The following is a 26,479-nucleotide window of genomic DNA, read 5'->3' on the forward strand; positions in this document are numbered from 1 at the left end:
TGGCATGTGGTTGCAGGAAAGGGGGCTTTACAGCAGATGGCCAGTTTTAGTGGGGGTTGTGGGGGTGTTAGGTCTCACACTGAAGGAACAATAGGACAGCTGAGAAAGGCTTCAGCTGCTGTTAAGAAAAAATGAAACCCACTACCAAACACCACCTGTGCTATTGTTGTGGATATAGAGCATGTGGGGTTTTTAGATATGTTCCGTTAAAATAAAAAATATATATGAAATAAAAATCCAAAGCAAATTAGAAAAATAAGATGACATTGTACGGAGAAGACAAAGAAAATGTAAAAAGAGAAAAATAAAGGAAAATTAAAGACAGTGAGAAAAAATAGCAAAATGTGGAAAAGATGAGAAAAGTGCAAATGAGAAACTTTGTTTTTATGAAAGAAATAAAGAAGGAATGAATGAATGAAAAGGAATTTATTTCATACAGTTTGAAAATTTGACAAATAATAATAAATAAATCAATTTCAGGAAAATACTTCAAGCAAACGAACAACCAAATTCACACAAAAAGAGACTGGCTAACACCAAACTAAACCAAATTCCAATTTCCAATCAAATCTACATCACCCGAACATAAAAAGGAACACAATTTTTCACCAAACAAACTTCTCATTATATACAGCCAGAGAACCGATATTGATTAATGTAAATTGTCTGAAAAGGGGTATGAAGACGTAAAGCCCATTTTTTTGTATGTATTTGTTTGTATTTTTTGTAAAAATAAAAAGGTTAACTGATTTGTAAATTTTATTTCAATATAATATGATAAAAAAAAAAATAGTCAGAATTTTGAATTTATTTCTCAGAATTTGTATTTTTTTTTCTTTTTCTCTTGCTTTACAGTTTTTCTCGATTGTTTACACACAAATATTGGTACTTGAAACACAATGACCACAAAATGTAACTCATGCACCAACCCCCTGAACCAATTCTGCTAAACTACAAGCACAATTCCTGCTTTACACTCAAATTGCAGTTCTAAAACACACTTTTTCCAAAACTCTACACACAATTGTCATGAAGAAAATCTTTTGTTTTCACAAGGAACACACTGTTATTCAAAACTCTAAAGTTAATTTCCCTACTATGCACACTGACTCCTCACATGGGCAAACACCTAACACACATGTTTCCACTCAGCAATCAGAGCTTTAGCATAGAAGGGCAACAGGTGAGCTCTTCTGTTTTGGAGCAATGGAGGCCAATGTTGTAAACAGAGGCAGAGCCAGAGCCAGAGGAGTGAGAGTAAGAGGAGGACGATGGGGAGGACGAGGACGAGGAAGGCCAAGGACAATCATTTCTGATGAGATCCGAGCAACTTTGGTTGACCATGTGGTCAACCATGGCCTAACAATGAGGGAGGCTGGGCAAAGAGTACAGCCAAATTTGAGCAGGTACACTGTAGCATCCATCATCCGGACTTTCCGCAATGAGAATAGGTAAGAAATCTACTCTCACTACAAAACTGCAGTACTGCATATCAATACAGTACTCAATGAGTACAGTAGTACAGTATTACCTGTGGACTGTTCTGTAGGACATTGTGTTTCGAGTATTTGGGAAATGTATTCCTACACAGTATTTACAGTATTGCACTCTTTGTATTGCAGAACTGAAAGATTACCAACAAGAGGTGAACGGGGCCGTCTTCTGTCTCCTGAACAGGAAACAGAGATCATGAACATGGTTCTTGAAAATAATGCCATTACCTTACGGCAAATACAAAGAAAAATAATAGAAAACAATTAGATATTTCAAAATATTGATAGGGTAAGTTTATCAACGCTGGACCGTGTCTTGCACAGAAATAAACTGAGGATGAAGCAGGTCTACAGGGTGCCATTTGAGCGCAATTCAGAAAGGGTCAAAGAATTGCGATATAACTATGTGCAAGTACGTCCTATACAGTACATTCCCACCTTTGATGCATACTGTCAACATTGTATAAATCATACATATTTCTTTCTATTATATTGTAATCATAATGATTGTGCTTCACAATAGAGACCGCTCCATGTCTACTTCTGATATTGTCATGTGTGTTTCAGAGAGTCCTTGAGCTGGAGGTGGATGCAGTGGAGCACCAGTTCTTCTTCATTGATGAGGTTGGATTCAACCTCACAAAAAGACGAAGGAGGGGAAGGAATATAATCGGCCAGCGTGCCATTGTTGAAGTCCCTGGCCAGCGCGGAGGGAACATCACAATGTGTGCAGCGATGACCGACCATGGCATCATCCATCACCATGCTACCCTTGGCCCCTACAACACTGCCCATCTGATCACATTCCTGGACACCCTACACAACACACTCATTCCACCAGATCAGATAGACGGCCCAGAGCAGCTCAGGTACGTTGTCATTTGGGACAACGTAAGCTTCCACCGGGTTGCTCTGGTTCATAACTGGTTCACTGACCACCCACGCTTTTCAGTTGTTTATCTCCCTCCATATTCTCCATTCCTCAATCCTATTGAGGAATTTTTTTCTGCCTGGAGATGGAAAGTGTACGACCTAAATTCAGAAACGCGTATACCCCTTTTCCAAGCTATGGAAGACGCATGTGGAGATATAGCAGTTGATGCTTTTCATGGCTGGATTCGCCATGCTAGGCGATATTTCCCCCGCTGCTTGGCCAGGGAAAACATTGCTTGTGATGTAGATGAGGTGCTGTGGCCAGACCGAAACAGAAGAGAGGATGCAGCATAGTTTATTTTGTTTTGTTTTTTTATTATTACTGTAACTGTATACAGTAAAATCTTCTGCACTGTATGTGCAACTTTGTGTCAGTTGGGATGTACACTGTGTACATTGTTTTGTGGGAAAAATAAAACATGTTTGTTACAGTATATTTGTGTGTTCTGAGTATAAAAACAATATTCTAAAATATTTTACAACGCACTTATGTATTTAATGTCTGTAGTAAGTGTAACACTGAACAAAAAGTCATTATGATGAATGGAGAATGGTGTTTTACACTGAGCACATCAGTGTTTAAATGCTTTTTTTAATTGTCTGTTCATATGATAGTTTGTGTGTGTCATCTGAACACAAAATGGCCTTTTGTGAAGAGATAAAACTGTTTTGAATGTAAAGTTTCATTTTGCAGGAGAATTGAAGGGTTTTGCCCATTGTGTGTGTGTTTGTTGGATTTGTGTGTAGAGTTCTGAGAATACGAGGCATGTTTTCAGAAATGTGTGTAAACAATCCAGAAAAACTGTAATCACCTTCTGCTCTTCCATTAATAAAATAGCATCACCAGGGACCCCTCGGCCATGTAACAAGTCGTCTAATTCCGTCATGTTCCACCAATGTGTTACTGGCCATCCCAAACAACTCACATCTTTGTCAGTGAAGCTGAGTGCTCCCACATCTCTCCCTTCATGGTGCCCATCTACATTAAGATCCAAAATTCTGAGATTAAAGTCAGAATTCTGAGAAAGTCAGAATTCTGAGATTTAAGTCAGAATTCCGAGAAAAAAGTCAGAATTCTAAGATTAAATTTAGAATTCTGAGATTAAAGTCAGAATGCTGAGATTAAAGTCAGAATACTAAGATTAAATTCAGAATTTTGAAATTAAAGTCAGAATTCTGAGAATAAAGTCAGAATTCTGAGATGTAAGTCAGAATTCTGAGATCAAATAAAGAAAGTTTGTGACGTCACTCTGACGGAGCTTCACTCTCTCTCTCTGCGTCTGTTGTTGCTCGCTAACAGTGAGGATGCTGTTGGACCGATAAGCAGAGCTACGGGAGCTCTGTCTATATCTGGCTCCGGTGGCTCTGTTTACTTGGGTCGATACGAGTTTACCCACACGCTCTGGGGTTCAGGTCTTGCTGTGGCGGTGGACGGGCTGGATGGCCATGTAGCTCCGTTAGCAAGTTGGCTGCTAATGGGCCAGTTTCCCAATCGTTAGGCTCATTAGCAGGAAACCGTCAGTTAGCTTTTTTTCTTTTCTTTCTTTTTTGGTGGGGGTGGTCTATTTGTGTCCAGGTTTTATGTAAGCCGTTGTTGTGTCGTCGCTGCAGTTAGGTAACCGTATTTAATTTCACTATGTGTCTGTTTGTTGAAACGGTGCAGCTTGTGCCTTTTATTTCTGCCAACAGCTAGCGGTATCGTAGTGCTGCTAGCTGGGGCTAACGGGCTCAGATGTCTTTGTTTCCAGCAGCAAACTGCTTTATGGTGCGAGCGCAGGTCAGCTGTTACCGTTAGCACGTTTAGCTGCGAAATTAGAGTATTTTTAATGTAATAAAGAGGACATAACGGTTTTTATTGTGATCGGCTGACATGCAGCGCTCACTTGAGTGACCTTGGTATCACCACACACATCTGATCGATCAAAAATAAGCCCTGCAGCTGGTTCCGACACCGGGGTTACCATGGCCCTCAGCTCAGACTGCAGGCAGAGCATCATCTACCTGCTCCTTCTGTCAGGTAAGACCAGAATAAAACCCTTTCTGAAATTAGATGAGTCATTAAGTCTTTATGTTAATTTGAAGTCATGGAAAACAAAAAAGTGAAACATCTGGATCATATATTTATTTTATTTTAGCTGTAAACACTTCCACCTATATAGAGATAGTTACATAGTTATATCCATATCTAAAATTATAGTTTTAACATAATAAACGTTTGTATTACATTATTCGTTTTTTTTTCTATTAACAGCATATAGCTTTTTCTTTTTTAAGTACTGCAGGTTTTTTTTTTTTTTGGATAATTATATGATTTCTTTTTTCTTTTTTTTTAGCAGTAGTAGTTAATCGCAAAAATGTTGGGTTTACAATATATTCTGTTTCCATTCAAGCTTATTTTCCCAACCTTTACATCTAAACCAAAATAGAAATTTAAAAGGGAATTGAAAGTACATATTGTTGATTTCTAGTTACCTGAAACCTTATATTTGTGCTACTGTTTTAACCCTTCTAAAACATAATGGCTTGCCTTTTAGTAAGGTTCATAATATGGCTGACTAATCCTAAATAGTATGTTATTAAAATAATTGTCAACCAATTTTAAATCATATGGTACCCAAACATAATCAAACACACACTCTGAAAATGCCATTTGCTGAAAGAACAGCCTCTTTACAGCAGTAATTAAGACTAAACTCTGCATATATAAATATGTATCAATACCAAATATTTACAATATTTCAAGTACAGATTAAATTGTTTTTACATATGTATGTATGTGTATTTATTTAATGTTTTGTATATGTTTTTTTTAAGTTTTGCAATGAATCTAAAATGCATAGTAAAAGTATTTTTTCTATATTCCAAATTTGAACTAAAATAGTTGATAGATGCAGCCCTGATTCAGTAAGAATATTTATTCATGATAAAATTAGATGGCATGCATCTATACTTCCCTTTTTATTTTTTTATGAGGATGTATACAGCCACTGTTTACCAGTAAAATGAGTTAATCCATCCCATAATCCTCCATAGGAAAAACAGAATCGGATCATCCGCATAATGCTGATCATCAAACAATCTGTTTGGGAAGAGGGGAAAACATTGGATTTGTTCATATTTTTTTGTTCAATTATTTCTGTCTGATTGCTCTTATTTAAAAACAGTAATGTTTGTATGTTGGGATAAAAATAAACTTGATGTACCTTTTGATGTTCTCATTGGTTTACCTACATTTTTCCCAGGATGCATCGCTTCTTCTCAAAGGAACGACAACGTCTATGTGTCTGGATTCTCTAACGGTGCGTTCAGGGTCTCGAAGATGACATCTTAACCATTTGTATTTATTTGTATCTGACGTTAAACTGTAACAGAACTAAACGGTTTTCTCTCCCTCCAGCCTGCGGCGACGTGGCGGAGCTCCTGCGGGCGTCCAGCGGCGTCATCACAAGCCCGGGTTGGCCCTTTCAGTACCCATCCAGGCTGAACTGCAGCTGGAACATCAGAGCTCGACCTGGAGACTCCATCACCATTAGGTAAAAAAACAGGAAATGTAATCACACCTTTACATTTTTTTCCCTCTTATACATTAAATAGCTTTTAATGTTTGTTAAATATTCCAGTTGCACCTTCCCTTCTGAAGCAGCTTCTAGCAGAGTTCTGGTTAGACATTGGACTGCAGGTTTTGAAATATTTTTGCCTCATAGTTAGCTTGCTTAATTTACCCCATGACTGGTTTTAGTTCTTCTTTGGTTATTTCCTTATTTGAATATCTTTCCACTTTGCAGATCTTAGCCATGGCATTTTTTTTGCTATTAAAAATAGTGAAAATTCCTTTATTGTTTTTCCCACTTTATAAAGGCTACAATGTCATCAGTTTGTAGGATTCTATTCCTGCTTTGTTAGATATTTTGGAGCCGATTCTGTCTCCACTTTTCACGAATGTTTTCAGATCGTACACAAACTGTAAGGATTATTTTTGAGTGGGCTCCTTTGTCTTGGACGGCTGCTCAGTCCTTGATGGGCTTTGGAACTTCCTGGATTCTCGCCGTCCATCTGAGCCAGGATTGTTTTAGTTCAAGCCTAAAGCTAAATCTGTTAACTACCCGTGTTTGCCAATATAAAAGCTTTAAGTCGCAGGTTCCTGTTATAAGTAATGAGGATTGGCTTTAATATGTTTAGGGGCTCACTGGACTTCTTATCTCAGTGAACATAAGTCTATTTGATCCCTATTTCAAATAAGAAAGATAAAACTAAGCTCCTATTGATACATTTGTTTTCTAAATCAAATTTATTTTTTCAGTCATTCTCTTTAAGGAAAAGAAACAAAACATTTGAAGGAAACTGAAGTCTCGGCTTTACTTATGTGTTTCTTTTCTGGCTCTTTTTGCAGTTTCCAAGATTTTGATCTGCAGGGCTCCCATCGCTGCACCTCAGACTGGATGTCCATCAGCACCTACAGAAGCCTGGATGGCCTGCGCGTTTGTGGCTCCTCCCTGCCACCCCCCTTACATCTCATCACAGGACCACGTTTGGATCCACTTCCACTCTGACGAAAACCTGACAGGGAAAGGTTTCAGACTGTCCTACATCACCGGTGAGGATGGCGTGTTGATTTCTTCAGTAGTAGTAGTTTCAACAGGCATCCTTTCTGTGTCTGTCATCCTTTGATTGCCGCGTCTGGCATGCCCTCCTGTTTGTTGCATAACAGTTGTTCAGAGAGCAGGATGCAGTGATGTAATTCTGGATTAGATTTTAATCCTCTGAGCAAGGACTAAATGGAGATGTTAGGGAAACACTCTGATAAAATGCTTCAGGTTTACTGCTCAGCTGTATTTAATAAAGAATTAAAATGTTGTAGGAAAAGCAGAGGCAGCCAGCTGTGATGTGGACCAATTCCACTGCTCCAATGGAAAATGCATCCCAGACTGGTGGCGCTGTAACTCCATGGATGAGTGTGGCGACAATTCGGACGAAGAGCTGTGTGTGGATTCCCCATTCTCCTTCCAACCCTGCAACATGAACCAGTTCCCTTGCCTGTCGCGGTACACCCGGATCTACACCTGCCTGCCCCACAGCCTGCGCTGCGACGGCAGCATCGACTGCCAGGTAAAGGCCCAGCTTGGATGTTAAGCAGACAACTGACAGAACAAATAAACATAAAACATCTTACTAATATAATTTAAGTCTGTTAGATGAAATCATTTCATTTAGATTCAGGAAACGTTGCAGGGATTTAAACTCTTGTCATTGATGTTTAAATTGGTGTAAATCAGTCAGACTATAATGGAAAATAAGCATTGTTGATAAATAAATAACAGACCCAAGCATGCAAACAACCTGAAATCTGCTGTAACCTCTGATGTTTCTGTTTCTGAGACTGCCTTTCACACCACGCTGCATTAATGCCATAAATTACCCAAATTAGATTCCTGAGTGCTTATTCTGTACTCTACATGGCAATGCTTTTAAAAAGGCTGACATTTCTGTTATAAATTTTTGTTTTTATCATTTCCATTTTATGATGTGGAATTTTTGGACTTTTCCAGAGATATTAACCGCAGCCATAAATAGTGAACTCTCCAAACAAGTCACCTCCTGTGTAATGGATGGACTATAAGTTGCAATGTTTAAGTCTAAAGGCATAAACTTTATTACTAAATTACTCATTAAGTTAAAATTGTTTCACTAAGAGATTTTGTACGTCCATTCCTTTTGGCAGAGGTTTTGTTTATAACGGAATTATACAACCAAAATATCACAAAAACACGACTGAAAATGGCACAAGCGCAGTAAGCTAACAGCACTGATCTTTATATTTATCTTCCTTCCCAACAAAACCCTTCTTATCAGGACTCTTTCCTGTCTTGTCATGTGTGTATTTTCAGCTCATTTAACAAGCAGCTCACAAGCAGTACGTTTTTGATTAGTTGTTTTCTGTGTTTCCAGGATCTCGGTGATGAGATCGACTGTGACGTTCCCACTTGTGGAGAATGGCTCAGGAACTTCTATGGTTCTTTTAGCTCTCCAAACTACCCAGATTTTTACCCTCCAGGAAGTAACTGCACGTGGCTGATTGATACTGGAGACCATCGGAAGGTAATTTCAGACTGGCTCAGCTAAAACACAGAAAACGGAAAGAAGTACTTCTCTTCATCACAGTCTCTCCCTTCTGCAGGTTATCCTCAGGTTTACAGACTTTAAACTGGATGGGACAGGCTATGGGGATTATGTTAAAGTTTACGACGGTCTGGAGGAGAATCCGCGCAGCCTCCTCAGGGTGTTCACTGCTTTTGATTCCAGAGCTCCAGTCGCCGTGGTTTCATCCTCGGGTCAGCTCAGAGTTCACTTCTATGCTGATAAGATCAACGCAGCCAGAGGTTTCAACGTCACCTATCAGGTCGGTTCCTATAGTCTGAATCAAGAACTTTTCTGTAAAGATTCTCCATATTCTAAGATTTGGATTAAATGGTTTACTTCAAATCCAACATCCCTGCATTTCTATTTGACCTGGTTGTTGTGCGTTTTTTTCAGGTGGATGGGTTCTGTTTGCCCTGGGAGGTTCCCTGTGGGGGAAACTGGGGATGCTACACCGAGCAGCAGCGCTGCGACGGGTACTGGCACTGTCCAAACGGTCGGGACGAGCTGAACTGCTCTTCTTGTCAGGAGGACGAGTTCCCCTGTTCTAGAAACGGAGCCTGCTACCCTCGTTCAGACCGCTGCAACTATCAGAACCGCTGTCCCAATGGGTCAGATGAAAAAAACTGCTTCTTCTGCCAGCCAGGAAACTTTCACTGCAAGGTAAAAAAAAAAAAACTCCAGTCACTGACAGATCTTTGAACAGATATCATTTTCCCCGTTTGTTGTTTAACATGTTAAGATGATTGGATTCCTTCATAAATCTGTTAAAGGAGCAGATAAATATAATCTCTCTATAAAGTAAACAGCTTTAATATGATAAAACTAAATGGCACATTTGTCCAATAGAGAGTTGTTTTATAGAGAAGTTTTATATTGATTTTATTCTTTAGAAGAGTTAGTTTATTTAAATCTATAATTGTATCTGGTTAGTTTGTGAGCCTCTTAATAGCCAAAACAGAAGGGTCCTCTTGGAACCATGTCATAAATTGGTTCATTGAAATATGCAGTGCTTTCTATGTTTTTGAATAACAGCCACTTTATGCATGACAAGCAATAATTTAGTTTAAATCGTAATCATTTCTGTATCCATAAATGCAACTGCTAAATGCAATCCTATAGTTATTTGCAAGGTTGAGTCCCAAAATAAATTATTATTAGCCAACTACTTTCCTTAAATTTCTTGTTCTGAAGGTTTAGGATCTGAAGAATACAATAAAAAACAGAGTCAGAAATCTAATAATATGCTGGTTCTTTTTTGTTTTTCTTACAAATGGATTATTGGGGATTTAAAGCAGCTGTTGCATCTCTAATACTGTTCAGGATTAAAAAAATATAAATTGGATCTGTAAAAGGGAGTGAGCATTTATTACATTTTTATTTGCACGGCAACTAAGCATTAGTTTGCAAATCTGTTGATTATTCTTTTGATTAATCGATTAATAATCAGATACCCAATGGTTCCTTAAAGAAGACTTTGTGCAAAATTAAACCAGGGGAAACTAAAACTTTTTCACTTGAGGATTTCTGGAAAGAGCATATTGATAGACAAGTTTTTTTTTTATATCTTAAATGCAAAATGTTTAAATTTCTTTTATTTAATTTTGGTATAGATACTGATCTAAATGGGTCCCTCTGTCAGCTAAAGAAATGTTTTAAAGTCTCTATATGCCAGTTTAACATTTAATCGATTACTACATTTATTTCTATAATCAATTAATCTGATTAATTTTTTCAGCCCTATTGTAATGAATGGATTATAAGTTTTCTAATTATCAAGGCTTAAAATAAAGTTTATTACTAAATTATGTTTAAAAAATAACAACCAGAGAAATAAGAATAATGTTTAACTTTTGCTATCAGACACTTTGGGATCACATCTAGATCACATTAGACTAATGTCAAAATAATCGGTACCGTATCGGCGTTAACAAGCCTGTATTTGTCAATTTTTAAAGATATAGGCCCTATTAAATATTTATTATAATGCAAGACTGTTATATTTTACTGATTTAAGCCAATTATGATTGAGGAAATTACAAACAAAAATAACAGTGAGTGAGTTCCTAAAGAAGCTAAAAGAGCCTATATTTTTTAGCATAGGACTGGTAGTGAGTTTCTCTGGGGGTTTTCAAAAGGCTGCAAGCAGACTGAAATTAAAAAGCCTCAAAACAATAAAAAGAACTTCTCTTCTATAAGTTCAGCCTTCCTGTTATCTTTCTGCTCACTATCCTGTTATCTAGTCTTGCTCACTTTTGCTTTAGCTTATAGCACCCAAATAATACCTCTGGTAAATTCTGAGTTTTTAAGTGATTAGGGGTCAGGAAAAATATACCATAATAGTCTTCACATAGGCAGTATTTTAATGTTTAAATGACAGATGGCACACCTTGTTCCAGATCTTGTCCTCTAGTTCTGTAAAACAATTTTATTTTGTCCATAAAGATGATCTAAATGAATATAAATTTGATATTAGAAGCTTTATTTTTCTCTTCAGAATAATCGCTGCGTGTTCGAGTCGTGGGTTTGCGACGCACAGGACGACTGTGGGGACGGCAGCGACGAGGAGAGCTGTCCCATCATCGTTCCCACCAGAGTCATCACAGCAGCCGTCATCGGCAGCCTGATCTGCGGGCTCCTGTTGGTCATCGCCCTCGGCTGTACCTGCAAACTCTACTCGCTGCGCATGTTTGAACGCAGGTGAGGGGTTTACACGGGGCAAAGCGGGTCATTTTCTTAATCTTCTCCGCTGTGTTACTTTGGTGAAAATGAAAAATAAAAACAATCTGTTGCAGGTCATTTGAGACCCAGCTCTCCAGAGTGGAGGCAGAGCTGCTGAGGAGGGAGGCCCCGCCTTCTTATGGACAGCTGATTGCCCAGGGTCTGATCCCACCAGTTGAGGATTTTCCAGTGTGCTCCGGCAACCAGGTACACATACGGACACTAATGGTTTAGAATAAAGATCATTTCAAAACTAAAACATAATCCCCATCATTCAGCTCATTAGAAAAATTCTAACCCATTCTGTTTTCATAAATATTTGAAAGTCTATAAGATTACATCTGTATCTGACAACAAGGATACGCAAGATTATTAAAAGTCATCAGAATTGGAAGCATTTAGTTGAATAGTTTTTATTCAAACATACTATGAACAGAGTTTTTAAGGATAGAGCAATAATTTCCTAATATTTGATAAGGTAATTTGTAGAATAATAAACTTGTAAACATTTGTTAAACAAAGTAATTTTTTTAATATAACCATGCGTTTTTTTAGAGCTACATCACGCTGTGGAAAACAAAGATAGCTGCTGAGTCTTTTCTTACCGTCTTCTTCCATAGGCATCCGTCCTGGAAAACCTGCGTCTGGCTGTGCGTTCCCAGCTGGGCTTCACCTCCATCAGACTTCCCTCCTCTGGTCGTCATCGCAACCTGTGGAGAAGACTCTTCACCTTCTCACGCTCTCGTCGTTCTGGTTCTCTTGCTCTGGTATCTGCTGACCTGGAGGATAGTTCTGGCACTGGAAGTACAGGGAGTTCAGGCTCGGACCTGCTGTCTCCTGACTCTGATGACACTGACACAGAGGGAGAGAGGGGGCGGGAGCGAGGAGTGGGGGCAGTGGGCGGGCCTGTTGCCCCGCTACCCCACAAGACCCCGCCCGCTTCTGCTGTAGAGGCGGTTGTATCAGTGGCTGCATCTGTAACCTCCACGCCAAGCCGAGACCAAGACCGTGATCGTCCCAGAGAGACCCCGCCCCCTTCAAGTCCTGTTACTGTGGTGACATCCGGCTCCGATCCTGAATGTCACAGGGAAGTTTCTGAGCCCCAGCCTCCGTCATCCACTGCCCTGCAACGCCTGGCCCAGAACCTTCACCGCCTCGCCAGAAATCTGACCAGAACTAACCAGAACCAGCAGAACCAACCTTGGACCAATCACAGCCCACTGCACCAGCTGGAAACGGGAAGAAGTGGCGCTGAAGCTACTATGCGACGGGCAAGCAGAGAGGAAGAGGAAGATGTTGAGCTCCTCATCCCTGTCTCTGACTCCTCCTCCTCTTCCTCATCGCTCAGCGACATACGACAGCCTCTACTGGAGCCTCACCCGTCCTCCACTGCGGGGCCCACCCCCCATCATCATCATCATCATCGTGGAAAGAATGGGCGGGACGGTACTTGTGAACATTGTGGGATGGTCCACACAGCTCAGATCCCCGATGCATGCCTCGAGGCTACGGGCAAGACGGAGAGCAGCGATGATGAGCTGCTGCTGCTGTGCTAACAGGCTAACCTGCCAGCTAACATGCTAACTGTCCATCGTTTTTTCCTCTCTTCATACATTAACCAACTGATCCGCTAACAAGACAACTTACCAACATCCAAACAACATGCTAATACATCTCTTAACCTCACCCCTCTGCTGGCTATAATGCTAATTTCAGGGCTGACATCTTTCTCTCCAAAGCTGCAGCTAGCAGACTTGCTAAACGCCTGACTAACATGCTAACACTGAGTAACAAACTAACTCTTCTTTTCTAACCAACTAGCTAATGCTATAGATACTAGCCAAGGCTTTCACTTCAATGGCTAGCTTGCTAACATGCTTACACATCAGCTTGAGCTTTTATCGAACTTCTTTTACAGTTAGTTAGCATGCTAGCTGGATTAAAGGTTAGAAAAATCTTTACCAATCAGCAGCTCTGCTGTGATGTCACTGTTACCTTTCGGTACAACCAAAAAAAAAATAATTAAGGTTTTTTTTGGGTCCTTTGCTTGTTTACCATGCCAACCCTACGCGTTGAGGCGCTAGTCATTTTTTCCATTTGCCATTTTTTAGCGTCATACCCATTGTTCAAGGTACGGGAGAGTGCCGCTGGATGCAAGCAAATGTTGTTAAAAGACTCCATTATATATAATAGGTGAAAACCTTTCTGAAATAAAACATTTTTGACTTTGCGAGGGAGCTGAAGTACATGGAGAAAACCCAGGCATGTTTGGAAATGAGAAGATGGTACTTCAATCCCGGGTCTTGACATCAGACAGCAACTAACTGTAGCTATAAGGAATGCCACCGTGGATCCGGTATATCTTAAATTCTAGGTGAGATTTTGGCTTTTCTTCTATTTATACCAATAATTGAAAAATATTTAACTGTAGCAAAAACCTGAACTGATACGCTGTGTTTCAAGCACATAGGTACCAATTATTTTTGTTTACAGACACAAAATGAATCTAAGGGACTAAATGGTCGTCAGCAAAGGGTGCTTATTGGTACGAAAGTAAAGAGATCACTGGACAGTGATGGTACTCTGTAGGCAAGGATATCATTTTTTTTAATAAGGAACAACCTAACTTTGGGATTTCTGGGAACTCGATTAAAGAATAATGTTTCAAAGGTCCTTGAAATTTTCAGGCTGTCGGTTGAGGCTGTTTAAGGGGGAAAAGGGAATGATGTGGATCACATGACTGGTGGGGTTTCTCAAAGAGGCCTCCTAGCAGGCTGATTTTATCTTAATATTTATTTTCCTGTGGCCAAAAAACCCTTTTAATGGTTCAGAATTTCCATGATTTTTACTCTGTTAGCTTGTAGCGCTAAGATGTGACTTTGAATTTAGCTGAATGTAAAGTCACTGAAAGTGACACCTGCTCAAAAGATCATGGTCGAGAATAATATGGGACATAAGTGTCACAGCTTATGATACAATTACACATGTTTACTTTCTGTTACATTTCTGAGACTGAGTTTTATTGTATTTTGAAATATAAAGCACAATGTCATTTTATCAAGCTTTATTTAAATGGGTGTATTTATCCGGTACTAGGTCACATTGATCCTGCAGAGAGCAGCACATGTGCAGCTGATGCAGGAAGACATCACCAGGTCATGTGATCCTCATCATGGTCATGGACTTTTATTTTGTTCACCTGTCATGCTGTTGTTTTAGCTTATCTGGTCCTCTCAAGTTGATGTTTTTTCTGCTCTGTCACTTCAGACAGTTTCTATAGCAGAATTAAGACTAAAAAGTCAAATAGGTAACACAACTTGGGTTAAAAGCAGAGGGACAGCATTAATCACATCTAAATTTTAATTTTTTTTTTTAAGTTGTGGCTCCTCCTCTGTACCCAGACTGAAGCCATTTAAGCATCTGTATTTCTGATCCTTGTTACTATTTTGGTACTCAGCTGACCATGTGTGAGTGTGATTGTGAATATTTATTATTCTTAATATTACGATGGTTATTATTATTGTGTGTTTTTTGTGGAGCAGTTTTTTCTGACTTGCATGATCCAATTTGTTTGATGTTTTTCTTTGTGTCTGTAAAACTAAAACCTGGTAAACTGCACTAAGGATTAAAGGTTCACATTAAATGAATTGACTCGAGAGATTTAATCTCTTTTGGCTTCACATTTTTGTTACCAAATATACTTCGGTCTTCGCTCTGTTGCCACAATAACCAGGACTTCCTTTAATTTTTCATGGCTTTGTCTAAATGATCTGCTCATAAATGGATTTTTTTTAAACTGCTTCCAGATTTAGTAAAAACAGAAGTCAGCATTTTATTCACAAAATTAAAACAAACTAAAGATGTATATTTAGGATTAAACACATGATCTGGAACCACTAAAATATTAAGTTAAAATTTTTAATTTTGTGTGTATTCCTTTTTTTTTCCCCATATCTGCATTGTTCTAAACTCTGCTGCCCTCTGCTGGTGAAGCCTTACATTATGTGAGCCTTACAAGTTTTGCTCTAGAATTGGCCACACCTGTACAGCTGTTGGAGCCATATTGAATCCATGGTGGTTTGGGGACCTCCGATTTTGAATGTGAATCAGAACCTCGATGTTTTTCTATTCAATGTATGACTTTAAAATTTCTCAACTGAATACAATACGAAACTTATTTTCAGGGATATTTCAGTAGACATGCCTTTCCTTTGGTCCCTTTTTAAACTTCTATAATTTAGACTGAACATTTCCTTAAAAGTAACATCAAATGTACCTTGTGTAAAAATCACAAAAATGCTACTACCTGAAAAGACTTTGGTGTATTAACGAGGAAACATAATTGGTTATTTCTCTATATACAATCAGTTTGGATTTTAGTGAGCTAATAGACAAGAAAACAGATATTTTAGAGCAGTAAGAGAAGAAGCTGGCAGATCAGTGCCACACTGCAGTAAAAACTACCCTTTTATACTGTCTTTTAAAGTTTCTTTGCCTCAAAATGTTGGTGCTGTAAAGTGGAGATATTTAATTTTACTGAAAACGAAATTTCAAATCTTTTCCAGGCACCTTGGAATATATTCACAGCACTTCACATCTTATGCTGAAGTCTTCTTCTAAAATAGACCACATATATGTTTGCCTTAACATTCTGCTCCTAATTGCCCTGTTACGAAATTGTAGAAAGGTTGGTTTGAATTTGAGCAATGTGGGGGGCAGCAGAATGTGCATAAACCTTTGAAACGGTTGCATTTTGTTTTCTCTACCTAACCCCGTGTGTGTCAAACTGGTTCCAGAAAGGGCCGTGTGGCTGCAGGTTTTCTTTCCAACCAAACAATAGCACACCAGACACCAGTCATCTCATCAAGTGAGTCTAATCTGAACATGATAACTTGATGAGATGAAAGGAGTCTGGTGTGCTATTGTTTGGTTGGAAAGAAAACCTGCAGCCACACTGACTTTTCTGGAACCAGTTTGACACCCCTGCAAGTTTATGTTACTTTGGACGTTCTAGCTGTGGTGCTTGATGGGTCACGTTTTCTAGAGTCCTATTTTACCTTACATCAGAGCAGAAGCTAGAAACAGTCTATGAAGCTTGGATCCCAGACTTTGCTGTGACACAACCCCTGAATCCTCAATCATCATCTGGCTACCCCAACAACATGAGACCTAAACTCTGGACTTGAGCTAAAATGCCACTGCTCATCACCCAGCTAAAACCATCCCTATTGGAAAGTAAGGTGGTAGCAGTATCATGCTGTGAGGATCTTTTTCTTCAGCAGTAACTGGCTGTTGCAATCTGCATGGAAGGTAAGATAACAGGCAAGGCAAATGTAGAAAGACCTGATCCATTTTGCACGGATAAGAGAAACATGGCTCAGGAACAGTCTTGGTTTGCCTCAGAGTACTGCAGGTAAATTATGGACCTAAATTCAACTCAAAATATCTGAGGAAAAAATAAAAATGTCTTTCAATCCAATTTGGTTGGGGCTTGAGAGGATATAGTGACGACTGGTAGATAACTCGCAAAATCAAATCTGTTCAAAACCAGCAGAGACCAAGAGGACTTTAGGCTATTATTGCTAGCAAAGTGATTTTATCATTGGCCATTCATCATATTCTGTATGTATTTACATGCTTCTTCTGTCTTCTAACTCCTAACAAATTTCCCCCCAAAAATCTGGGAAAAAGTCCCTATTTCCCATCTTTTTACTATAATGTATGTTTTCTTATGCTTGTACAGTTGCAAGGTCGCTTCTTGTCTGAACAAACCAAAGACGTATAAAAAAAGGTTTCAATGATTTGCAAATCATTGCATTCTGTATTTATTTACATTTTATACAGCATCCCAGTTTTTTTAAAACAAGGCTGTAGCAGGCATAGCAGCAGAACATTAAACTTTACAGGACTGACAATGTTTTAGAGAACCATCATGAATCTAAAGTCACGTTATGTAATCTCTGAAAAATTAGCTGTTTGTGACAACGCTGAAATGTCAGGGATATCTTACAAAAACATGAATGATGGATCAGAAGAACTATTTTCCAGTTTTCAGGCGACGTTCCGGTGTTGTAACATTTTTTTTTTCCTGCTGATGTTTCAGATTTTTTTTTTTTCTAATCATTTTGTCGTCCCATGCAAAAACGTACAGCAGCAGACCTCCATGTTCCTGCATCTCAATGGAAACTGAGGTGACAGACTGAGTCTCCAGCTTCCTAATTTCGCCTCCTGTCACATGACTCAGAGGATCTATTGTGATTGGCTGGCAGCTAGAAGTCTTTTGGCCTCTCTTTTCAAAGCATCTTTTGCCGAACCCGTCCTGTCCTCTCCCCGTCGAGGGGTGGAGCCTCCCTCCGCCCGATGACTTCTTCATGACACTGGTACGTCATCATTGTGACATCATCATGCAGCATGCAGGAGCACAGGAGGATCACTGGACTCAGCGACCATTTGTCCCCTCCCACTCGCTCTTGGCCCGTTTAATGCGACGACACAGTCGGTCCCGTCTCCTGATGCTATGATTTGGCGCCTTCTGTCTCCTTGTTAGTCAGCGGGGCCAAAGCCGGGTCCACCAGTGAGGTGGCAGGAAACAGTTTAAACCAGCCAATCACCATGTTGGAGAGATCCAAATCATCCAACAGGATTTGAGCAGCTCCCATGAAGGATTTATGGTCCATCCGACCGTAGTCGCCCCAAACGATGATCTACAGTGACAAACAAATTCAACACCTGACATTTAAAGACATATTAGTGTTATTTTTAGCTATTTATTTTAATATTGCTTTTGATAGCAATAAGGATTTCTAGTCTGAAAAGAAATCATAGCAAAAAGAAATCACTTCAATCAACTCATGTAATTGTTCCAAATGATAATCTAATCAATGAAACCTGGTAATATAAGAGTATTTTACTGTGACTGACTGAACTGGAAGCTTTTTAATGGAAGTACATGTAAGGTAAAGAATCAGCAACAGGTTTTGTTTAGACCTTATTGTACAGCAATAAAAAACCTTTAAAATCTAAATATTCAAACATTGGTGTGGATTCCGATGTTTATTGCCGTTTGTAAATTATACACAGCAAATAATAAAAAATAAAAAATAAAGTGTCAGGTTCAACAGCATGACTTTTTTTTGGTAACAAGTCCAATTTTGTTGGCATGAATAAATGAGAGAAAAATGGCTTCCCTAAGAAGAACCGATACTGTGGACTTTCCCTCCCAAAAGCAGTCTAGAAATGGCGAACACAGAGGGTGCAGCACGTTCTGTATTGGTTCTTCTTAGGGAAGCTGCCGATCGAATAGATGAACTAGAAAGCTGTAAGTTTAATATCCGACGTGTTTTATGGTCTTTTGTTTAAAAGACCAAACCAGCGCATTCAGCTCGGCAAAGAACTCATGCTCTTCCTCAACACTGAAGTCCTCAGACATTTTTCTTTCGTTGTTTCTTTCTTTGCACAGGTAAACAGCACATTTCTTTTTCTACGCTTGCATTATTGGCAGAGCAGACGCTGAATGCGCACTTTCATCTGGTTTGGTGTGCCGGCTTCCGTAGCGTCGTAAACGCGCAGGCGCGCGCTTTCAGGAAATCCTATACACTACTGTTTATGCTCTAAAAACATTCTAAATGACTTCGTTTCGAGTAAATTCTGGATGCTACCCACTCAGGACACTTGGAATACATTGGACGAGCAGTATGGAGGAATATTGACACGTTTTTTGTGGACTTTTATGGACCTTTCTGTCTCGGGCACCATAGACCTCCATTATTTGAATGTCAGCAGACAGCAAGAAGCCTCCCAGATCTCCAGATGCATTTGAGATATCGAAAAAGTACTCCAGAGTGTTGTTCAGCATGGGGGTGAGTAGTGAAATGAAGGCTAATCATGTTTTGGGTGTACTATTCCTTTAATATACTAACAAAATGTCAAATTACTTTTAAGATTCAACTTGAGGGAATCACTGCTGCCACCCTCTGGTTTAGAGGGGAACTGCTTGTTTAGGAGGTGATGATCACCAGACTGCTAATAATCAATCCACATAAAGGTGTGAGTCAGCACTTTTACTATCATCAAGTCTTTACCCAGATATTTCCTCTGACGTCTTCATCCCAATTAAGAAAAAAATCAATTATCTCAACCTTATGAACTAACTTTGTGAGGTCAACAATTTGCTTTTATTATTTTCTTATTGATAGGTCGATTTATCAAGTGTTGCTGGAAACACCGGGTATTGCACGTGTGACTTTGCTGCAGATAACGGCGACTTTCTCCTGTGCCTTGTTCTTTTTTCTTTCTTTCCCACATATTGCTTTATTTTTAGCATAAATATGAATATTTAATTACCTACAAACCTGAATATAATAAAAAATTATGAATTATAAACATAAAACTACTAATGTTTTACTTATCATTATGGAACAAAACTGATTCTCTTCCTATCAACAATATCCAAACTAAGTATCATCCGCTTCATTTTTCATCTCTACATATTTGTGTTGAAAACCACATATTCTCGAGTAATTTTAGTTCTGAATGTGTTGGAGAGAAACCTTTGTTTGTTTTTTTTCACTGATTTTACCTGTAGCACTTTTCCTTCAGGATTTTCCTCAAACTGTAGCTGCTGCTGATAAAGTGGATCCAGAGTTTTTCTTGCCAGACGCGTCCTTCTCTTCAGCACGCATTTCCCATTATCCATTAAATACACCTTCACATACGGAGCTGCAACACAAGCAAACATCATCTTGTATTAGTTGGTTAAACGCACAAACAAAGCTCATCTGCATTAAAAATTATAGTATGTCTGACCTTTTATAATAAAATTGTGCTTTTCTATTTTTTTATGGCAACACCTTATGTAGAGCAAATATAGTCTCTTAATTAGGGGCACGAGAAACAGTGATAGTAGATCAAAAATTATTAAAACTGCTGATCCTGTCGAAATATGTACATCCTGATATTTTAGGTGAAGCATTTTTCCTTTTTTTTTCCTGTTTAGTAATGATATGCTTTTAGTTCTCACTTAACAGAATACTGGCATCACTTCATGATGATAAACATAGCAGAAAAATTGATAAAATAATATTTTTCCACAGTCTCTTTACCTAACCTATTTCTTTCAGCAAATAGACCTTTATTTTTACACCATATTATTTCTAGTTCTAGTAAACAATCAACCACATGGATGAGGAGCACCGTATAAACTTGAGTCCATTTAGCACTATTTGGATTTTATTTTATAAACCAACACAATTTTGTAGATCAAAGTGAAATTATTATTTTTTTTTAAGTAAATCTGAAACAACTGGAATCTGAACCTCTTTTCACTAAAATTAAAACTGTGTTCTGGTCTTGTCTCAACCAGATTTTTAAATGTAATTATTTCCTTTTTATGGTCAAATATTAAGCACCTAGTCTGACTGTACATAGAGCATCTACAAATGTTTATATAAACATTTTGCCCAATTTCCTGAAATTAATCTCTGGACTTTTCTAACGCATTTCATAAACTTTGATCGGATCCTTTCTACTGTAGATCTGGGTTCAGGTGAAGGAATCTTTCTCTTGTTGCTTTTTAATTTGTAAACATCACAATTTGGTGCAGCAAGGTGTGATTTTTACACCATTAGAAAATGTGAAGAATTTTATCACCTGGAGTGTTCTTATTGCCCTGTTTCCCAACAAGGCCCCGGGCCCGAATCACCTCCACGTCCAGCCGCTCCTTCCTGTAGACCATCCCAATCTGGATGTCCCCTGATCAACAGAGTGCCACAGGTGAGAGGGAGTCATTTAGCTCGCTTTAAAAATAAATCGATAAGGGAGTCATGCATATATGGCTGAATTACTACAATAAATAACATTTAGATACTGATTAATAATACCCATGGGGGGTGTGGCCAAAGTCTGTCGTCCAGCCAATTGGCCAGGACCTAATCCCTCCAGGAAGCCTGTGAACTGCTTATCTGATGCCAACTTGACTCCTGGGAATATCAGACTGACAAGATATAGAGAAAGGCAAACAGTTAATTGTTAATAAACAGCTAATAAACATTTTACACATTGTCGTATAACATTCAATTGGAAAAATTAAGAAAAAAAGGATAAAATGAGCTTGATAAAGAGGAAAAAAGAATAAAAAAAAAAAATAAAAGACTGAGACAGGTAGACTTCAAATTACAGTAAGTCATAACATCTTAAAATTAGGTATGGTTGTATTGAGTTCTTTTTTTTTTATTTAAGAGGACTGAAAAATTTAGGGATAAAGGAACCACAGAAACAAAAAGGAGGATTGAGCTAAAGTTCACATACGCTCCTGGTTTGGGATCCTCCGCATCTGGATCTCTGCTAGGCTGTCGGGTGAATCGGGACTTAAACTCGATGGCCAAACCAGTTTCTACGCTCCTCTGGACAGGAAGTCTAATCACCTTTTTCTTCTTCTCCTCCTCTGTAAAAGACACATGAATTGGATTTAAGACTAACCTAAATTAGATTTCCATTGTAACTAATCAATGGAGAAACATTATAACTTCTACAGAAACTGTAATAAAATAAAAGTGAAAGCAATTTTAAGGTTAAGTTAAAAACTACGATGACTGAAGACCTGCTGTTAACTGGAACCTGCTAAAACATCAGCGTCGTCATCCACATTGAAAACTGTTTTACACCGACATGGCCCTCTGTGGGGGCTGACTGAAAAAAAAAAACTCTTGCTAGAAAGTTGACACCTTCAAGTTCAGCTGAAGTCTGAAGCTCCCCACAAAGACAAGCAAATATTAGGTCTATCAAGAATATCATTGATTTGTTTTGCCACAAGAACAAAAGGAAACAACATTTAACAACTTTTAACAAACATTGAGGAGGTGGTGATGTCATGCTGTGTGGATCAAACATTTTTATGCTTGGACACAGTTGGGTTCTATTAGGACACGGATCCCAAACACACATATAAACCCGTTTTGGGCAGGAAAAAAATGGCAAACATTAAGTTTCTGGATTAAACTTAAGGTTATGTGTAATAAAGTGAAATGGCACAGGGAAAACCTTTATTTCAAGGTAAATTTTCTTATGTCAAGGGACATTTACAAATATGTATTTTGCAATATATGTAGGACATACATATACCTCAGGTATCAAATCACAGTGAAAATCATCTTGTGACCCCCCAGTTGTCTCCTGACCCCACTTTGGAACCCCTGCTTCAAAACCAGGAAGCAAACCATTTTCAATAAACTTCACCATTATAGGAACCAACTTTGCATGTTGATGCTGACAGAAAGAGTGCGTATTCTTGGCAAAATTAATCTTTAAAATGTATTTTCTGTTTTAATTTTTCTTGAGGATGGTAGATTAAACTGGACACTTAGACTGCTAAATTTTAGAATGAGCAAGATACATAGAGAAAGCATTACATAATTGATTTTAATGGAAACAGAGGTGTGCTTGAAATGTACAGTATAGTAGACATTAGTAGTATTATAACTGGTAGAAGATCAATTAAACAGGTGTACATAATCAGATATTATTCATAAAAAAAAAAAAAATCAAATGTTCCTAAAAAGATCCACCGGTTTGGATTAAGCACTGACTGGGACTGACCTTCTGGATTAAGCTGGGATGCGCTCTGACTCTTCTTTCCCAGTCCAACCATTCCCATCATCTTTGCCCCAAAGCTGGAGCGTCGCTTCTTGTCGTCATCATCGTCATCATTTCTTCCTAATGAGCAAATCTCTCCACCAACGCTAGAGGACTTTGTGAGGGTTGCACCGGCAGTAGGGGCCGCCCTGCATAAAAAAAATTATCACAGAAAATAAGTGGAGTAGACCTAAGGAGGAGGAGAGGAGCAAATACAAACCAGACAGTCAGGTGTAGCTGAGTGATAAGAGCACACCTGAGGTGAAAAAGCTAAACCCCAGCAGGAGGGAAGACGACTTGCAAAAGAAATGATTTCTATCCCCCTAAGTGTAGCAGTACATGAAGGGTATGTGCAGATGTCACTGTGTCTACTACTAGTACACCAGCGATGCAATAATTGGGTGGAGTCTGCAGACTGGAGAAACGGTGCTTTGTTCTTACTTTGCAGACTCAGCCTCCTTCTCTAGTCCCTCCTCCACCGACTCGCTCTTGTGAAGCGCTGCCTCACCCTCTGCTGCTTCTTCTAGCTCCTGAGCCCCCTCTGATTCTGCCCCCAGATCCACCGACTGGCCCTCCAAAGACTCCCCCTTACTTTTTTCGGCCAATCAGAAGACAGGATAGCAGCATGCAGATAAATGACATGCAAGAAGATGATAGATGAAAAACAGCAACAGGATGAACCAAAGAAAAAAAAAAAAAAAAAGCAACATGGACATGCAAACATTATCAAATGACATGCAGAAAATAAAGAAAACAAAACACACCAACACACACGTACAGCAGGCCGTAAATTTAAAAACATCCAGGCTATCATGTTGTCTCAGCCTTCAGCTCAACACTGCATAATCAGAGATCTGAGCCCCAATAACTATAATAGATCAGTTTATAAGACAAAGGTGGACCTGTTTCTAGACCAGCGTGTTTTGTCACACTACTATAAAACCACAACCATTAATGTATTACTTGGGGATGTTATTTGAATCAGAATAAACCCGTATTGAGCTGTTATGAGTAAAAAAAAAAATTAAAGAAGGAATTAGACTTCAGTTCCACTTTGAATCCAGTGAACAGACAATTTCAATATATAATGCATATAAAACTAGTGAAAATCAAAATGAGATATTTTTAAGTAAATATGATTTTATATACCAGTGTTTATAAATAAAGGGGGGATGAAATGGATGAATGTAATTAGGCGTAGTGTTGATTTTTAGCAGAGTAGCTTGGCATCCTGACTCCTAACTGTATATGTGAGAGGCAGCCTGGAAAAAGAAGTTCTGCGTGTGACGGATCATTTTTGCTCAAAGCATCAAAGAATGGCGACGGTCCAACCCAAAGCAGTAGGGCCACATTTTGGGAAATTCACTCGTAGCATGTTTGAATTAAAAATCAGTGTTGGGGATAACTCTTTACTTTTTTGGATAACGAAGTAGAGTAACATATTATACTTAAATTACTGATAATGAAATTACTTTATTAGACTATAGTAACAGCATTTCCTGCGTTACCTCAGGCCTGTATGCCGATGTGTTAGGTTCTGGTCACAAAGGCTGTGATCTGTAAGCCAGCTTTGGGATCGCTAGTAAGGTAACTTCATTACAATTTATAAAATTACTGAGCCAATTTGTCTTTTGCAGTATATGTGTATCTGCTTGTCTAAAATCTTTGATTATTCTTTATAAATCAGCTAAAATTGAGAGCATGTAAACATCCAGTTTTAAATCTTTTCAAAAGTTTTCATTTTCAGATTTATCTGATTTAATTTGGAGCACAACAGCTTTGACAAGCCTCCCTTTTCCTGGTGAACAGAAGCATCAAAGCATGACGGAACCACCACCCTTCTTTTTTGTGGGGTGGATTTGTTTGGGGTCATCTGCAGTATCCATAGTCGATCACTCTCTGGACCAAAAACCTCAGTTTTAGCCCTGTCTGACTGCAAAGAGAAGTTCTGTGGGATTTCTTCTTGAAACTCTTGCTCTCAGGACACAACCCTATACTTATTAAGGGACTTTTGAAGGGAATTGGTTGGATTGGATTAAAATACTAAGGGGCTGAATATGATCCTTTATGTCAAATCCCAATAAATTCTATCACAGCTTGTGCTGTAAGATCCTAGAAGATAAAAAGTTAAGAGATAAAGAGACTTTTCTAAAGCACTGAAACAGAAGTAATAATACAGAGCTGCTGTTGTCTTCAGATATGGCTGTTAAAGGGCAGGGTTCTCACCTGATTTTGAGCGCGGTTCTGGTTTCAGATGCATTGGACATGGCCGAAACATCACTGACGTCACTGTCCGATGATTTAAAAGACAGACTGTCCCTCATCTGGAGAGAGAAAACATTCAGACAGGCGAGTCAGGGACACGGTATTAAAGCAGCTGCTTTGGATTACACAAGAGTATTTTACCTTAGTGGGGTCCTTCATCACACCTGCAGAGACATAAAAAGATCATTAGTTTAATGCTGCAACTGGAAGCATGGACTCCTATCATTGTGTAGGAATGCTGCTAAAGAAAAAAGTAGTTGCCATGTTTGTGTGTGGATGGTCCTCCTGATTTGAAGGCACACATATATTTCTACCACAACAAGCAGGACTAAAACATTTTCTGGGACTAAAAATTCAAAAAATAAAAACAAAAGCTATGTCTGATATTACTGTAAGAAGCAAGATGTCAAATTACAGTTTATTTCTCCGTCTTTTTAACCAGACATTAAAACCAAGCTTTGGTTAGACGTCTGCTAGAACTAAAAACTTTTCTAAAACTGCACAAAACTGAAAATTCAGGTTGAAGTCTCAGCAGCTCAAACATAATCTATGAAGCAGAAAAAAATGGGATCTCTACCTTCTTTGCTCGCCGTTAAAACGTCTCCTTTAAGCACCAACAATCAGTGACAGCAAAAGGAGATCAACCATACAAGTTGATGAGGATAAAACAAACACTGACCAATGCATATTCATAAACACAGAGTTCCCCTCAGACAGCACAAGAACCGGCACTTGCAAACACCCTCACGGTGTACCTCAGAGCTCAGTTCTTGGTCCCATTTTACGGTAATATTAAAAACTGAATTTTGTGTTGTTTCTCTTTGAGAAACTTACAAGACACTGACATAAATATGAATAGAAGGATCATTTAATCTTTTAATATGTAGAGAAACAACAAATAACTCCTAAATGAATTCGATATTCACAAACAAATTATGACAATAACAACAACTCTACAAGCAAATAATAGCCCATGGATGTGAAATTCTCACACCCATTTCGTGACACACTGAGGTCCACGGTTAATGACAGGTTGTGAACATTGTATCATGTGACTCGCGAGAAATAAAAAAAAGAACATTTTAGCCAACAAAGTTATTGTTGGTGGTAACATGTCTAATACTGTTTCTCTAGGTTTATGGGTTAGAGTAAGTGATGGTTTATTGCTACTTTTTTTCTTCGTAGGTCGTGGAAAATTTCGCATAGTCCTGCCACAACCTGTCATACACCCTATGTGTCAAAAAATGACATTCAGGATTACCCTTGTCGTGTCAGTTCTTGACGCCACAGGGGCTTGACCAAGC

General features: G+C 38.7%; 3 protein-coding genes across 12 annotated transcripts in view; 2 read left to right on the forward strand and 1 right to left on the reverse strand.

Annotated features, from left to right (window-relative positions):
- The first annotated feature begins 1,788 nt into the window (after window positions 1-1,788).
- On the forward strand, window positions 1,789-3,925 carry LOC119777997. Its single transcript, XM_038277001.1, has 3 exons — window positions 1,789-1,905; window positions 2,061-2,419; window positions 3,727-3,925. Exons 1-3 carry the CDS (start codon window positions 1,831-1,833, stop codon window positions 3,923-3,925), a joined length of 633 nt encoding a protein of 210 aa, XP_038132929.1. The 5' UTR covers window positions 1,789-1,830.
- Window positions 3,686-14,929, forward strand: lrp12 (low density lipoprotein receptor-related protein 12). The gene is given in 12 exon segments (XM_038277160.1): window positions 3,686-4,443; window positions 5,669-5,725; window positions 5,824-5,959; window positions 6,817-6,925; window positions 6,927-7,020; window positions 7,285-7,532; window positions 8,373-8,522; window positions 8,602-8,823; window positions 8,958-9,224; window positions 11,059-11,261; window positions 11,357-11,489; window positions 11,903-14,929. Coding segments are annotated over 12 exon segments (2,610 nt in total). The 5' UTR covers window positions 3,686-4,388; the 3' UTR covers window positions 12,839-14,929.
- A 2,149-nt stretch (window positions 14,930-17,078) lies between these two features.
- The window catches only part of LOC119778078 (regulating synaptic membrane exocytosis protein 2-like), a 47,799-nt gene continuing 38,398 nt past the window's right edge, over window positions 17,079-26,479 (reverse strand). For 2 of the 10 annotated variants that reach the window (XM_038277164.1, XM_038277169.1), the window contains exons 32-35: window positions 25,753-25,779; window positions 25,317-25,339; window positions 25,137-25,234; window positions 23,158-23,501 (exon numbers count right to left, since the gene is read on the reverse strand). In XM_038277164.1, coding sequence (XP_038133092.1) covers window positions 23,348-23,501; window positions 25,137-25,234; window positions 25,317-25,339; window positions 25,753-25,779 — 302 coding nt within the window. In that variant the 3' untranslated portion in view covers window positions 23,158-23,347. Of the gene's footprint in view, window positions 17,987-19,860; window positions 20,001-20,930; window positions 21,033-21,160; window positions 21,274-21,587; window positions 21,724-22,874; window positions 23,060-23,153; window positions 23,502-25,136; window positions 25,235-25,316; window positions 25,340-25,752; window positions 25,780-26,479 lie in introns of those variants that run through there. The other 8 variants (XM_038277170.1, XM_038277166.1, XM_038277172.1 and 5 more) reach the window with 7 other exon arrangements.

Source organism: Cyprinodon tularosa, unplaced genomic scaffold (genome assembly GCF_016077235.1).
Source record: "Cyprinodon tularosa strain WSP-4 unplaced genomic scaffold, ASM1607723v1 ctg13, whole genome shotgun sequence".
Lineage (NCBI taxonomy): Eukaryota > Metazoa > Chordata > Actinopteri > Cyprinodontiformes > Cyprinodontidae > Cyprinodon > Cyprinodon tularosa.

Bases quoted from the DNA above. Each gene is read 5' to 3' on its own strand.
- LOC119777997 (XM_038277001.1), top strand. From the start codon at position 1,831: ATGAAGCAGGTCTACAGGGTGCCATTTGAGCGCAATTCAGAAAGGGTC. The intron at 1,906-2,060 runs GTACGTCCTATA...TGTGTGTTTCAG, and splicing joins TGCGATATAACTATGTGCAA to AGAGTCCTTGAGCTGGAGGT. The intron at 2,420-3,726 runs GTTCACTGACCA...GCTCGCTAACAG, and splicing joins GTTGCTCTGGTTCATAACTG to TGAGGATGCTGTTGGACCGA.